The sequence below is a fragment of the Oncorhynchus gorbuscha genome, linkage group LG06 (genome assembly GCF_021184085.1).
Source record: "Oncorhynchus gorbuscha isolate QuinsamMale2020 ecotype Even-year linkage group LG06, OgorEven_v1.0, whole genome shotgun sequence".
In the NCBI taxonomy this organism is placed as follows: Eukaryota; Metazoa; Chordata; class Actinopteri; order Salmoniformes; family Salmonidae; genus Oncorhynchus; species Oncorhynchus gorbuscha.
In genome coordinates, this window is record NC_060178.1 from 22337073 (window position 1) to 22353885 (window position 16813).

Below are 16813 nucleotides of genomic sequence, written 5' to 3' on the forward strand. Positions count from 1 at the left end.
TGCCCTCAGATGTATGACAGGTGGGTGCAGGATGTGGATGTCTCTGTCACCCAGCTGGACAGAGGCAATGTGGATGCCATCCGCCGTCTCTGGGCCGACCCAGGCCTCCGGGTCTGCTACAGCCGCCGCAGCGAGTACCAGCTGTTGGACTCCACAGAGTAGTGAGTACCACCAGTATCTCTTGGTCTCGCTCTCTGTCTTTTTCTCTCTCTCTGTCTCTCTCGCCATGGGAAACATTTACTAAGCGTTTGCCCCAGGTGCAATATTTGCTAAGTTTGCACCTGCTTTTTTCAGTAGAGGCTGAAAAAATATGAAGTAGATGGTTTTTGCTTCCTTGGTAAGATACCTATGTCAATACAAAATGTTATACCTTAATAATCACAATGAATGAAAAAAAATGATTGTTTCATTCACAGAACTGTGTCCCCATTGTACAGCACTGTGCGTTGTACACTGTCCTTATCAACTGCAAAGTACATGATGTCCATTGGAGGGGGCTAATTCTCCACAAATAAATGCACAACCAGATCTCAGCCATGTTAAAAACACATATTCACAAACAGCCATCTTGTCCGGCACCATTTGATTTCATTTTATAAATCAAATCAAATAGCAGAGAGAACAGTCTATGACTTGGGTGGCTGGAGTCTTTGACAATTTTTGTGGCCTTTCTCTGACACCGACTGGTATAGAGGTCCTGGATGGCAGAGAGCTCGGCCCCAGTGATGTACTGAGCCATACTCACCAGCCTCTGTAGCACCTTTTGGTCTGGTGCCTTGCAGTCCGTTCCATGCGGTGATGCAGCCAGTCAAGATGCTCTCAATGGTGCAGCTGTAGAACTTTTTGAGGATCTATGCCAAATCTTTTCAGCCTTCTGAGGGAGAAGAGACTTTGTTGTGCCTTCTTCATAACTGTGTGGGTGTGTGTAGACCATGTTAATTCCTTAGTGATGTGGACACTGAGGAACTTGAATCTCTCGACCCACTCCACTACAGCCCGATCGATGCCGATGTGGGCGTGCTCGTCCATCCTGTTCCTGTAGTCCATGATCAGCTCCATTGTCTTGCTGACGTTGAGGGAGAGGTTGTTGTCCTGGCACTATACAGCCATGTCTCTGACCTCCTCCCTATAGGCTGCCTCATCACCATCAGTGATCAGTTCTACCACGTCGTGTCGTCAGCAAACTTGAAGATGGTGTTGGAGTCTTACGCAGCTACACAGTCGTGGGTGAACGGGGAGTACAGGAGGGGACTAAGCACAAACCCATGAGGGCCCCCGTGTTGTTGGTTAGAGTGGCGGATGTGTTGTTGCCTACCCTCACTGCCTTGGGGCAGACCGTCAGGAAGTTCAGGATCCAGTTGCAGAGGGAGGTGTTCAGTGTTCAGTCACTGGGTCCTGAGCTTGGTGATGAGCTTGGAGGGAACTATGGAGTTGAATGCTGAGCTGTAGTCAACGAACAGCATTCTTACATAGGTATTGCTTTTGTCCCGGTGAGTGAGGGCAGTGAGGAGTGTAATACGGACTGCGTCATCTGTGGAGACGGTCACAATACAGATCATTTCTCAAAAGTATACTTTTTCACTTTCCACCCATTCTTGAAAGCTACCCGATAGTAAAGTTATTTTCCTTTTAGAATTAATTTACTAACTAAGTTGAAATTGAATAGATTGATACAGACAAAGTCAACAAGTTGATGTCAGAGTAAATGATGCATCACATTACAAGAAAATGAAATAGGCCTAATGTTGGTCTGCTATCTGTCCCTAACCGTCACCCTCCTGTCCTCTCTCTCCTTCTCCCTGCTCTCTCAGTATTTACTCAGCTAGCTCTGAGTCATTATAGCAGCATGATAAGGAACATGCACACAGTCAGTCAACATCCAATTAATGACAGGTTGTGTCAACATAAACCATTAAAACAATAATCCCAACACAGTGGTAAGGACTCCATGTGCCTTTTTCTAATTTCCCATCTCAATTCCTTCTGCACGACTCAATTTGTGTTGATTGTTGTTGTATGTAATATACAGTTGATATTACATGTCTCATGTACAGAATGAACTTGCTACTACCATTGTCATTACCATGGGAAAGATAATTGTATCACATTTTTTGTGTTCTCGGTCTTTCTTTGTCTGTTTCTCTCTCTTTTTTGCCCTCTCCCTCTTTCTCTGCTTCTGTCCATTTCAGCTACATGACAAATCTGGACCGCATATCAGCCCCAGACTACATCCCCACTGCTCAGGACGTACTGCGAGTTCGATTCCCCACCACTGGCATCCATGACTACTCCTTCACTGTGGAGAAAATCACACTCAGGTGGCCGCACCCTCACTCATATCACTCCGATTGCTCACCCTGGACTCACCCAGACTTCAAGGGAACTAATAGAACACCAGAGCTGCTGATGAGATTGTGGACTAAGCTATAGGCTATCTTTGATATTGTCTGACTCTACCCTTGGCTGTTTTAGACACAGTGGAATTACAAGCACATACAATCACATTACCCAGAAAACTTGCTGAAAACATACACATTTATTTTTGTGCTTTTGAACATGGCGATGTCATTGTTTTTTACGAAACCTTTGTGTTATTAATATGAAAGGTCCAGCTGTGTTCAGGTGTGGTGTTTTTCACCACCCCTGTTGTGAAAGGTTGGACTGTAATTTGTCTCTGTAATCAGGCAGGCAGGATACAGGGATAGAAATGGTGAGGTATCAATTATGTCCTTTTTTAGAGCCAAATGCTCTATGAGGCTCATTTGCATGGGTACTTGAAAACTGTGAAAAACACGTTTGATATGTGACAGAAGGAGAGAGAAGAAATAAGTCTCGGCATACACAGGAGGATATGCCTCTCAGCCTTTCTCACAGTGTTAGCTACACCTCAGACACTTCTAGCTCATTAACAACTCTGACCAGCTGCCTCATTGAGACAAGGCCCCTGCCTTGCGTGGCATCACAAACACCTTATTGATAAAGGTCACAATGGTGTGTGTGTGTGTGTGTGTGTGTGTGTGTGTGTGTGTGTGTGTGTGTGTGTGTGTGTGTGTGTGTGTGTGTGTGTGTGTGTGTGTGTGTGTGTGTGTGTGTGTGTGTGTGTGTGTGTGTGTGTGTGTGTGTGTGTGTGTGTGTGTGTGTGTGTGTGTGTGTGTGTGTGTGTTGAAAGATGCTCTAATAGGTGTTTCTAACTTTCTCCCTCTCTCACTGGGTAGGATTGTGGATGTGGGTGGACAGAAGTCAGAGAGGCGGAAGTGGATCCATTGTTTTCAGGACGTCACATCCCTCATTTTCCTGGCTTCCCTCAGTGAGTACGACCAGGTCCTGGAGGAGAGAGAGACCGATGTGAGTACCTGTCTGTCTTTCTGTCTCTCTGCCTGTCTGATTGTTTCGGCCTGCTTGTCTGTCTTACACACTGGCTGACTGCCTGTCTCTGTCTGTCTGTCTATCTGTCTGTCTGACTGCCTGCCTGCCTGTCTATCTGTCTGTATATTTGTTTATCCTCTGTGTTGTACTTGACCTTCATTTCATAGCATAGTTTGTATTTTGGTCTCAACCAAGTAAACATTGAAACCTCCGTTTTCTATCCAGAGGTTTTTCTGGCCATGGCCAACAGGTTTCAGTGTTGCGTATTAAAACCTGCTGCCATACCACTATCTCTCCAACCCTCCCTCCCTCCTGACCAAGGCTCACTAAGCCGCTTATCTTTCCTGGACACTTTTGAGACTCTCTCTACATTCATTAACCTCCACTGTGCTCCTGCCCCCATATTCTCTCCTCCTCCCCCTCTCCCACCTCTCCCTTCCCTCTCCCCCCCCCCCCTCTCCCCCCATTAGAACCGTATGGAGGAGAGCTTGGCTCTGTTCTACACCACCATCCACTCCCCCTGGTTCCTCAACACCTCCATCATCCTCTTCCTCAACAAGACAGACATCCTCGCTGATAAGATCCAGGCGTCCGACCTGCAGAAGTACTTCCCAGGGTTCACAGGTAGGTCTACACACACACACACACACACACACACACACACACACACACACACACACACACACACACACACACACACACACACACACACACACACACACACACACACACACACACACACACACACACACACACACACACATCCCCTCCATCGAGGTAAATAGCGGTGTGATGATGGATGTAAACTCATTGAGTCACATCCCTTGGTGTTAGTTTTTCCTTCTCAGAGCGATGGAGTTGTAGCTAACTGCTGCTTCTGGCTGGAATAACAGAGACCTTATGACCCCAACTGGTGGGTTTTTGCATTATAGTTGGACATGTAAAAAAGACTGTAAAACCACCAGCAGATTAGCTCCAAGTGATTTTAGTTTTGTAAATCTGTTCCAGAGTATTCCCATGTGTAATAGAGAGATACTGTATATGTGATTGTGTACATAAGTAAGCAAGGTTTGAAATGATTGTTTTTTTCAAATATTATATCTGTTTGGGCTTTTTGCGGCTTTTTTTGTAATTATGTTCCAGCCCCTTGACGATCCACTCAAGAATCTAGTTGATGCCCTGCCTTATGATATTCAAAAAAGTCATTTAGAAACCTCTTTTGAAAGGGGTTTCATAGGGTGAGTTCTCACATGAATACATAACCATGCTGGCTATAGCAAAACCAGTAAACATAACGTTCTTTAAGTACCAAATCATTGTTTCTTAATGCAGGTATTATTGTTTCAGCAAGGGTTGAATGTGTGATTGATTTCATGTGTATGGTGTGGGTACATAGTTTACTAACGATGTGCCTCCACTGATGTGGAAGGAAGGTTGCCGAGCCTCTCTAGAGCTTCCCCACCACACTTCCACTCCCCCGGCATGTTGCCCATGGCAACTATAAATACCCTGCACTTTGCATCGCCAAGCCATCCCTCCAGGGGGTTTGGGGAGACTTTACTCCTTCCTCCATAAACTCTGAATTGAAGTTTTGTTTATTATCACATACACCGGATAGGTCCAGTGAAATGTGTTGTTTTACAGGGTCAGCCATAGTAGTACGGCCCCCTGGAGCAAATGAGGTGCCATCAACAGATTTTTCACCTTGTCGGCTTGGGTATTCGAAACCAGCGACCTTTTGGTTATTGGTCCAACACTCTAACCGCTAGGCTACCTGACACCCTGAGGTTAGGTTCATCCATATTGGCCGTTTGATGTAAAGTTGCTATTTAAACTTTTTGCGCTATAGCGTTGCGATGATAACATTATGCGATGGTTGCCTTAGAACATATTTAATGATTTTTGTACTTCTGTACAATCTTGGGATTTTATCCTTTGCTTTTCATCTTTGTTTCTATTGGCCTCCAATTTCTCTCTCCCATTTACCCACACCCCCGGACCTCTTTTCTTCTCTCCCCTCTCTTTCTCACCTCCCTCTCCATCTCTATCCTGCCCCTGTCCTCCCCCTCACCCCACTCCTGAAGGAAAGCGATGTGACGCTCAGGATGCTATGAAGTATATACAGAAGATGTATAAGCAGCAGACTCGCAGCCGGGACAAGGAGAAGAGCAAGACGCTGTACCCCCACTTCACCTGCGCCACCGACACCAACAACATCTGCAATGTATTCAATGCCGTCAAGGACACGGTGCTCCTCAAGGCCCTCAGGGATTATGGAGTGATCTGATGGACCTGGGGGCCCTCCAGCCTGGGGAGCAACACTCAACCAACACTCAGGGCTGAAGAGACTCTCCCCCAATCCATTCCTCGCTCACTTTTCTCCTCTCTCCATCTCAGCGCTGGGGATGGGGATGCTTTCTGGCTAGGATCTAGGATCTGATCATAGTTATTTCCCCCTCTGGTTGTTATTGTATAATGTTGTGTGTAAGGGCTTGGAGATGCAGTGCCCTACCAGTGCTTGAAACTGGACTTGAGATGTCATGAAGTGCTGTGCCTCCATTATGTTAGTGATGACTTTAGCAGGTGGAGAGGAGAACTCTATAGCCCATATGTATCACCAACACCCCCATGTTGATAGAAAATGCCTCTGCTCTAGAGATCACTACAGAAGCTTCCACTCTATCTGTGTGTTGAATGAACGCTACTGTACACGTGTTGTATCCATTACATAACACAACACACCATTTACACTAATACGTTTACACTTATGAGAGTGTGCCACCAAATAAGGCTGGTGTAACATTTTGTATTTGGTTAGTCTTTTCATTTGTTTTATTGATTGATAGCTGTATTCCAGGTGTGAGGTGTGGTGAAGGCGGGAAATGTGAGAGACGATGGGTTCCCCTGACACAGTATGTTATGCAATGCAATGCTGTACTACACTGTTAGGATTCTTGGTTTGGTTCATTGTGGATGTTCTTGTCTCTTCCCATAATGTGCTTGCTTTTCGACCAATCACTAACTGCTATACATTGAGTTCATATGGGAACAACAATACCAGTGAATCAATACATTGCAATGTGTCATTTTGTAATTTGGGTGGTTTCCTTACCCTGCAGCATTCTATGTACAAGGTATGACAGTAATCCATGTTTTGGTTTAGTTTCCCTGGCACTGTTTCCAAATGCAAATGTTTAGCATTTGTAGCACAAATCCCATTCAAGTCATGGGACCGATTATTAGCATTTTTTGGGCATCATGTTCAAATCATCTATAAGTTACTTTGGTGAGCTTCACGATACTTTAGGATAATTTGGACATAAATGATCAAATTGGTCCCATGACAGATTTGTGCTACAAATGTTGGCATTTGGAAAATGTGCAAGGGAAACTAAACCAAAGAATGGATTGCTGTCATACTGTATCTTGTACACAGACTGCTTACAGGGTAAGGGAACTAATGTGTCATTGTGTAATTTGGGTGAAATATCCCTTTAAGAGCAGGAGCCAAGTACAGGGTTAATACTAGCTGGCAGGCATGCTGCTGTTAATGCTATTAGGTGGTTGAGGGAGGCCAGTAGAAATGAAAGCCTGGTATCCTGAGCGGTTCAAGTCTTGCTACTGTCTGATACCTCCAAAAATCAACATAAAAAGAACAGAGTGTAGTTGTGATGTGAATGGTGATAGGCTACAGCCCACGGTAGGGCTTTGATTTGAGCGGTGGAGTTTCCTGATCATCTCTTCGGGCTGTGCTGCGGAGTGTCATCAAAGGTTACACAGCAAAACAAGGATTTAATCATTGTATTTATTATTAACATCTCTTTATTTATCGTTGGCTAGCTCTTTTACTCTGGTCCCGATATCCAAATTTATGTTCAGTCGATATTTAGCTCTGTAGGCTTTGGCTGTGCTCAAATTGTTACTAGGTCGGTAGGATTTTATATTGGATTTTATATTGGTGCAATTGAAGCAATATTGTCTCTATACATATGAGTGTAATATCCATCTCAATATGAGTGAGTGGAGCAATGTGGAGTCTGTCTGATAATACAGTTATTAATATTCTAACCTGTGTGTGTGTGTGTGTGTGTGTGTGTGTGTGTGTGTGTGTGTGTGTGTGTGTGTGTGTGTGTGTGTGTGTGTGTGTGTGTGTGTGTGTGTGTGTGTGTGTGTGTGTGTGTGTGTGTGTGTGTGTGTGTGTGTGTGTGTGTGTGTGTGTGTGTGTGTGTAAAGAAACTTCAAGATCAGATTAAAACCTCTTCCATTTAATTGAATACAGTAATGACAAATTGACTTAGATCATGTAGTGTAGTATTCATCTATTTGATCAAGATTTCAGAATATTGCTTTGGGACAGTGTGAATAATGTATACAGTATAAGGATTTGACCTGTGTTTTCTAACTTTTGACCAAATAGCTTTTTTGTAAAGGATTTGAGTCTGAATGTGCAACTGTTGTATAGCTATATACTGTGTCTTCCCCTGAAGAACTGAACATGAGCCCTGTTGTTGTGAAATATTGTGTTCAGCTTATTTTTATATTAGACAACCTCATCAATAGCTACAGTAACTGGAGTTGTTGTATATCTTACAGACTTAAACATTGGGAGAACTCTTATTTGGTGCAAATATTTTGTATAGATTTGGCAAGAATTTGGTGGAAATATTTTCAGATTAAAGATATGTTTTGACAAAGATTCTATTTTTGTGTTTTTCTTCAGACTATGGTACTCATGGGAAATCTAGTGTACTGCTGAATTGCTTGCCATGTTGATATAGCTTCCTGTCACATGACTCCAAGGAGGAGGGACTTAGCTTAACCTTCTTTTTTCAAATAGTCATACAGGATCTTTAAACCCCTGTGTGCTTAAGGTGTGGCCCGAGAGAGAACCTGTAAGGACAGGTGTGTGTCCACAAACAGACAGCTGGCTTTGGATTTTATATTGGTGCAATTGAAGCAATACGGTCTCTGTACATATGAGTGTAATATCCATCTCAATATGTGTGTATGTATAAGATGGCTCCAGAGAAGAAGGCTGACTGTCACGCCCTGACCGTAGAGAGCTTTTTATGTCTCTATTTTGGTTTGGTCAGGTTGTGATTTTGGTGGACATTCTATGTTCCTTTTTCTATGTTCTGTATTTCTTTGTTTTGGCCGGGTATGGTTCTCAATCAGGGACAGCTGACTATTGTTGTCTCTGATTGGGAACCATACTTAGATATAGATCTAGATAGATATAGGTCTGTAGCAGTTTGAGTCAAGAGTGTCCCCTCCTTTGAAGAGGGGGATGACCGCAGCTGCTTTCCAATCTATGGGAATCTCAGACGACATGAAAGAGAGGTTGAACAGGCTGGCAACATTTTCGGTGAATAATTTTAGAAAGAAAGGGTCCATATTGTCTAGCCCGGCTGATTTTTAAGGGTCCAGATTTTGCAGCTCTTTCAGAACATCAGCTGACTGGATTTGGGAGAAGGAGACATGGGGAAGGCTTGGACGAGTTGCTGTGGGGCGTGCAGTGCTGTTTACCTGGGTAGGAGAAACCAGGTGGAAAGCATGGCCAGCCATAGAAAAATGCTTATTGAAATTGTCAATTGTAGTGGATTTATCGGTGGTGACAGTATTTCCTATCTTCAGTGCAGTGGGCAGCTGGGAGAAGGTGTTCTTATTCTCCGTGGACTTTACAGTGTCCCAGAACTTTTTTGAGTTTGTGTTGCAGGATGCAAATTTCTGCTTGAAAAAGCAAGCCTTGGCTTTTCTAACTGCCTGTGTATATTGGTTTCTAGCTTCCCTGAAAAGTTTCATATCACGGGGGCTGTTCGATGCTAATGCAGAATGACATAGGATGTTTTTGTGTTGGTTAAGGGCAGTCAGGTCTGAAGAGAACCAAGAGCTATATCTGTTCCTGGTTCTAAATTTCTTGAATGGGGCATGCTTATTCAAGATGGTGAGGAAGGCTTTTTTTAAATAACCAGGCATCCTCTACTGACGGGATGAGATCAATATCTTTATAGGATACCCTGGCCAGGTCGATTAGAAAGGCCTGATCGCTGAAGTGTTTCAGGGAGCATTTGACAGTGATGAGTGGAGGTCGTTTGACCGCTGACCCATTACGGATGCAGGCAATGAGGCAGTGATTGCTGAGATCTTGGTTGAAAACAGCAGAGGTGATTTTGGAGGGCAAGTTGGTTAGGATGATATCTATGAGGGTGCCCGTGTTTACAGCTTTGGGGTGGTACCTGGTAGGTTCATTGATCATTTGTGTGAGATTGAGGGCATCAAGCTTAGATTGTAGGATGGCTGGGGTGTTAAGCATGTCCCAGTTTAGGTCGCCTAGCAGCACGAGCTCAGAAGATAGATGGAGGGCAATCAGTTCACATATGGTGTCCAGAGCACAGCTGGGGGCAGAGGGTGGTCTATAGCAGGCGGCAATGGTGAGAGACTTGTTTTTAGAGGGGTGGATTTTTAAACTGTTTGGGTACAGACCTGGATAGTAGGACAGAACTCTGCAGGCTATCTCTGCAGTAGATTGCAACACCGCCCCCTTAGGCCATTCTATCTTGTCTGAAAATGTTGTAGTTAGGATGAAGATTTCATAATTATTGGTGGTCTTCCTAAACCAAGATTCAGACATGGCTAGAACATCCGGGTTGGCAGAGTGTGCTAAAAGCAGTGAATAAAACAAACTTAGGGAGGAGGCTTCTAATTTTAACATGCGTGAAACCAAGGCTATTGCGGTTACAGAAGTCATCAACAGAGAGCGCCTGGGGTGTAGGAGTGGAGCTAGGCACTGCAGGGCCTGGACTCACCTCTACATTACCAGAGGAACAGAGAAGGAGTAGGATTAGGGTACGGCTAAAAGCTTTGAGAATTGGTCGTCTAGAACGTCTGGAACCGAGAGTAAAAGGAGGTTTCTGGGGGCGATAAAATAGCTTCAAGGTATAATGTACAGACAAAGGTATGGTAGGATGTGAATACAGTGGAGGTAAACCTAGGTATTGAGTGATGATGAGAGAGATATTGTCTCTAGAAACATAATTGAAACCTGGTGATGTCATAACATGTATGGGTGGTGGAACTGAAAGGTTGGATAAGGTATAGTGAGCAGGGCTAGAGGCTCTACAGTGAAATAAGCCAATAAACACTAACCAGAACAGCAATGGTCAAGGCATATTGACATTAAGGAGAGGCATGCTTAGTCGAGTGATCATAAGGGTCCAGTGAGTAGTGAGGTTGGATGGGGTCACGGCGATTCAGACAGCTAGCCGGGCCATCGGTAGCAAGCTAGCATAGGATGGAGGTCTGTTTTTAGCCACCTCGTGTGTTTCCGTCGGTAGATTAGTGGGGTTCCGTGTGGTAGAGGGGATCAATCCAATTGTCAAAATAGATATAGTTATAGTGACCCAAGAATTGTCCGATAGACCTTTTCAGATAGCAGCCGATAAGATCGCTAACGATTAGCGGGCCGCAGATGGGCGTTCGGGTAACGTCGCGACGGAGGGGCCAGTTGGATAACTCCCTCGGGAAGATAACGTCAGTAGTCCAGTCGTGAAGGCTCGGTGGGGCTCCGCATCGGCAGTAAAACGGGTCCGGATAGGTGATTGTAGCCCAGGAGTGGCTGATGGAACTGTTCAGCTGGCTAGCTCCGGAGTAATTGATGTTTGCTCCGGGATCGACGTAAGCCAATAGTCACAAGGATAGTAAATGTCCAGAGCTTGCGGTTGAAATCCAGGGATATGGATAGAAAAATAGGTTCGGTATGTTCTGGTCTGAGTCGCGTTGTACAAAACTGCCGATAGCTTTTCGAGCTAAAGGATAGCTAATGACCACAAACCGTGGTTAGCTGAATACTAACGTTAGTGCTTATTGGGACTATCATTTGTTTTTCAATAGGACAATGACCTAACACACTGCTAAGCTGTGTAAGGGCTATTTAACCAAGAAGGAGAGTGATGGAGTGCTGCATCAGATGACCTTGCCTCCTCAATCACCCAACCTCAACCCAATTGAGATGGTTTGGGATAAGTTGGACCACAGAGTGAAAGAAAAGCAGCCAACAAGTGCTCAGCATATGTGGGAACTCCTTCAAGACTGTTGGAAAAGCATTCCAGGTGAAGCCGGATGAGAGAATGCCAAGAGTGTGTAAAGCTGTCATCAAGGCAAAGGGTGGCTACTTTGAAGAATCCAAAATCTAAAATATATTTGTATTTGTTTCACAGTTTTTTGATTACTACATGGTTCCATATGTGTTATTTCATAGTTTTGGTAGAAAATTGTAAAAACTAAAATAAAGAAAAATGAGTAGTGTCTAAACTTTGACTGGTACTGTATATCTATATTGAATTTGTCCTTTACTACTGTAGCTCATAGAAATGCACTGAATAACACAAATCTTCAGGAATAAGGTTTTGAAGTGATTGTCCTATTTTTAGGAGATATAAGAAAACACAGGAAATACTTACATTTTTTGGACACATATTTAACGGCTGTTTTTTTGATGGTACAAAACTACCTCCATACCTCCATTCATATGTATGGGTTACCTTCAGACGAGTCCCCTGATACTTGATGGTCATAGTGCAAAACGGAGAACACCATCATGTCCGTGAGATTCTTATCGTTCCATGGAGTGGTCATATTAGTTAGCCAAACTGTTTGGACGTTACAGATGTTTTCCTGGTCTGACAAGTATAGCTGTAGCTTTGTCACTTTCCACCGCAGATGCCGACATAGGTGGATGTAGCAAATTGAGATGCAGCTCATGCAACAACAAAAAAACATATCTCTAGCTTAAACTGACGGATATGGATGTTTTTTTAAATTATGTTAATCAGATTGACGCACGGGTGCATCAACAGACTCTTAAGGATGATTTTAATGGCCTGTCTGAATGGCAGTGGCTGGAGACCCACTCAGAGGTTCAGCCACAGAGGCGCAATAGGGGACTAGGGGCTGCAATTCATCTTCATTTTAATTGGGAACATTTTGAGTTTAGTTTGAAACGCTGTTCTTCCACATTAATAAACCAGGGCCCGCAGCTCTTTCTCTCTATTTAATTAACGCAGTTCCAGCCGATGTTGCGGAGCACAGGGGGTGAAAAAAAGAGTACCACAACAAAACAAAATTACCTGATAGGCTCCTGAGTGGCGCAGTGGTCTAAGGCACTGCAGCTCAGTGTTAGAGGCATCACTACAGACACCCTGGGTTGAATCCAGGCTGTATGACAACCAGCTGTGAATGGGAGTCCCATAGTGCAGCGCACAATTGGCCGGGTTTGGCCGGTGTAGGCTGTCATTGTAAATAAAAAGTTGTTTTTAGCTGACTTGCCTAGTTAAATAAAGGTTAAATAAATAGGCTTGGCTCCATAGAAGGAGAATAGAAGAAACAAAGAAGGGGATATTAGTAGATGGACAAGGTCTAGCAAGGCCTTTTAGAAACGATTAGAAGAGAAGATTTTCTTTCTAAAGATGGTGTTTCAGTGTGGTTTTGTTCCTGCTCAGAGGAGGAACAATGGAGGAACAGCTGTGCCAGTAATTGGTTATTGACATACAGCCTAGCCTGTCTTTTGCGTGGCTTGGACTCCTAGTCAACAAAAGACTGAGCTGCTTCTGGTTGATTATCGTTGCAGGGTATTCAGATGGATGTTCCTCCCACTCCCCCTTGCTCTCCGTCACTCTGCAGGCCAGCTCTGGTCTCGGTGAGGGGTAAGCCCCGGTAGAAAAGCCCAAGCCAGCTGGTGTATCCAAGGCTAGAGCCCAGCGCTGATTCCATGCTGCCAAATTGATTCATTTTGGGTGTTGATAACAATTTTAAATTGTCTTCTATTCACTGAAAATGATTGAAAAAGACCTGTGGAAGAAAAGCTTATTTGCTTCACTCTGTGGAAATGATCTGAAATGCTATTTTGTGGGGGTGAATGGAGAATATTTACAATATCTACAAATTGCAATTTTTCAGTCTAACAATTGTATTTCTATCAATTAGCAAGAATAATATTTGAAAAGATATATCATTTTCTTGAAGATTATTGTTTATCAAGCTGATTGATTCTCTGTGTATCTGCCTTGAGAGACATTAATGAAGATGGGAGGCTTTGACTGTTTCTTATCAGCTTGTCCAGTCTACAGCAGCATACCCACAGAAATACACAGACAGCCACAAGGCAGAAAAAAGCCAGCCCTCAAACAGCCAAAGCTATTACCTCGTCTCTCTACAACACATCACAACGATACCTGTGTTCTAGAAGGGTGTTCTGTGCGGCTGGGGATGAAAAAGACGAGGGGAATCCTCACACAGGCCTTTCATCACTACACAGGGGAGCTAGGCAAAGGTTGTGTCATGTGTGTGTGCTTAGTTTTGGCTCCAGGAGGGATCAATCAATAGCAATGGTATTTCAGGAGAAGATGAATGTGCGTATGAGTGTGTGTCAGTATGATGTTCCCAAAAACAGATCCATCTTAATGAGTTAGCTGTGTACATCCCACCTGCTATCAAACCCACCTTATTTATAAATCCCACTCTAGCTTGCACTCATGCACCCCAAAAATCTGATGGGGCACAAAATATGTGCACCCCACCTAAAACAGCTTTTCCTGCAATCTAGAGCCATAATCATTAGACTTAATTCTATGTAAAGCAAATATGTTTATTTTTCTGCATATCTAAGCATACCTCTTGAGCTGGGTGTATCCTCCTGGCCGGTGGTTCTTTTTTTTTAAAGAAAATAAATATGCTTCTCTGCATCTTTGCTAAAATCTGGGTAAACGATTGAAAGGAATGTGAGTCTGATTCAGTACATTTAGTAATCGCTTGCTTTTCTACCAATCTTGCCAGCACTCATGCCACTTTAAACAGTTCAAGCTACAGCTACTCGAACTTGATTGATAGCCTGAATTGGCTTCTTGGTAGCTAGTTATGAGGTTGGGAGATTGGACTAGCTAAAGCCAGCTTAATAATATTGCTAGGTGGCTAATAGTATTACAGAGAAACAACATCAACAACAAACATACTCTTATATCATTTTTTCTTCTTAAAAAAAGAAAAGACATCTGAGGGGGCACATGCCCCAGTGCCCCCTATGGGCATGATGCCTCTGCTTGCACTGCAGCCATAGTTGACAAATCAATCTCTTTAAATGTCAGGCAGACATGAATATGCCAAAATCATCTCATGTCACTGGTACGTTTGGCAATGTATGAAAGATGAACTATTGTTATGTGTGTGACGAAGCAGCTCTGCGCTGACATTGCACTGTGACTATTTCCCTTTTATTAAAACCCCCGCCTACATGCACACCAGTGGAGGCTGGTGGGAGGAGCTATAGGAGGACGGACCCATTGCAATGGCTGCAGTGGAATTATTGGAACGGAGTCAAACATGGTTTCCATGTATTTGATATGTACCATTAATTCCATTCCAGCCAAAATGAGCCAGTCCTCCTATAACTCAACCCACCAGCCTCCTCTGACGCACAAACACACTTATACACTTACACACACACACACACACACACACAAACATATTCAAGTAATACCTTAATTTCTTCCGTCTTTTCCTTATCTTTAAGGTATTGCTGGTATCAAAGCCGAAACTTTTCTTTCCACCTAATAACCAAGTAATCAGATTTAGATGCACTATTGTAAAGTGACTGTTCATGTTGCAATTGTTGAAGCAGCCGACCCGCATGTGGTCAACCAGATTATAATTTTAGCATCGTTTTAGCATCGTTTTGATTGGGTCAGGTCCATCGCGTTGCTTGAGCTAAGTGTGGGGTCTCGTATTGATAAATCAATCAATGTCACATTTTTGTTTTCACTGAATCTCCGTTTGGATATTGGTTAGGCTTCATCAATAAGCCTGGGGGATTGTTCGCTAAATTGAGTTGAGTGCTGCTCATTATCATCTTGTCTAGTTGGCTCATTGACAAGAACATTTTGCCATCATGTTATGTAGTTTAACAATTTGATTATTTTGCTCTTCACTCGCAGTCGCTTAGTATCCTAGGCCTACTCCTGACCAAAAACCTGTGACTTCCCATACAAAAAAAAGATTGCAGTTTTGAAACGGCAGTAAAAGTGCAATAACTGCAGTGGACTGTGGTATTTTGGACGCATGTAACTGTTGAATAACTCCAGTGTACTGCCGTCGAACTGCAGTTATACTGCACTCTAATGGCAGTTACACTGCACAATTACTACGGTGAAAAAAACTGTTATTTCGGAAGCAGTATTTGCAGCATACTGCACTTATACTGCGGTTATACTACACTCTGATTGCAATTTTTTTTCATAAGGGTTCACTGACTTGTCTCAATCAATGTGATTTTGTTTCACTGAACTCCTGAATAGCCTATTTGGTTCATTTGTTTCTGGCTGGGCAAATAAGTGGAGGTGGTATAGCGCATCTACTCGTTTGCTCATATCTCACTAATCAGAAACATCTCAATGTAAGGCCCAATGACTAATCCCTAACAAAGTGGAGTGAGGGTAGGAAATATGAAATGCGAATCAAAAAAGCATGGGCTTGGGCTCTGTTTCAAAATATTACTTCTTTCTATGATAGCGGTTCCACAGCTTCCTGTGACAACTTGTGTGTGGAAAATATCATTTATTTTATCCTGTTATATTCAATTATATTCTTACTACAAAAAATACACTGAGTGTACAAAACATTAGGAACACCTTCCTAATAATGAGTTGCACCCCCTTTTGCCACCAGAAAAGCCTCAATTTGTCAGGGCATGGACTCTACAAGGTGTCCAAAGCATTCCACAGGGACATTGTACGCTATGTTAAAAGCATTGTGTGTTTGTGTGTGTATAACTAAACTCAGCATAAAAAGGAATGTCCCTTTTTCTTTCAGAGATAATTCGTAAAAATCCAAATAACTTTACAGATCTTCATTGTAAAGGGTTTAAACATTGTTTCCCATGCTTATTCAATTAACCATTTTGTTAGAGTGAACAGACAGTGTCTGTCGTCAAATATGCTAAACTCTCATTTCCTCCTCTGCCAAATCGCCAAATTGACAAGCTGGCTTCCAAGGCTGAGGTCCTGAGTTATATTAAAGTCAAATCAAATTGTATTAGTCACATGCACCAAATACAACAGTGAAATGCTTACTTACGAGCCCCTAAACCAACAATGCAGTACAAATAAGAATAAGAAATAAAAGTAACAAGTAAATAAAGAGCAGCAGTTAAATAACAATAGCGAGACTATATACAGGGGGTACCGGTACAGAGTCAATGTGCGGAGCCACTGGTTAGTCGAGGTAATTAAGGTAATATGTACATGTCGGCAGAGTTATTAAAGTGACTATGCATAGATGATAACTACAGAGAGTAGCAGCGGTGTAAAAATGGGGGGGACTAATGCAAAAAGTCTAGGTAGCCATTTGATAAGCTATTATGGACCTCTTGGACCTAGTCTTGGCACTCCAGTATTGCTTG

General features: G+C 43.2%; 1 protein-coding gene across 1 annotated transcript in view; it reads left to right on the top strand.

The window, feature by feature from the left end:
* LOC124037691 (guanine nucleotide-binding protein subunit alpha-11-like) overlaps positions 1–8062 on the top strand; it is a 51512-nt gene extending 43450 nt beyond the window's left edge. Inside the window, exons 5-9 of the mRNA XM_046352657.1 lie at positions 10–161; positions 2190–2318; positions 3216–3345; positions 3837–3990; positions 5451–8062. Of these exons, the coding sequence (XP_046208613.1) occupies positions 10–161; positions 2190–2318; positions 3216–3345; positions 3837–3990; positions 5451–5653 (768 nt within the window). The 3' untranslated portion in view covers positions 5654–8062. The remainder of the gene's footprint in view (positions 1–9; positions 162–2189; positions 2319–3215; positions 3346–3836; positions 3991–5450) is intronic.
* Positions 8063–16813: the final 8751 nt, after the last annotated feature.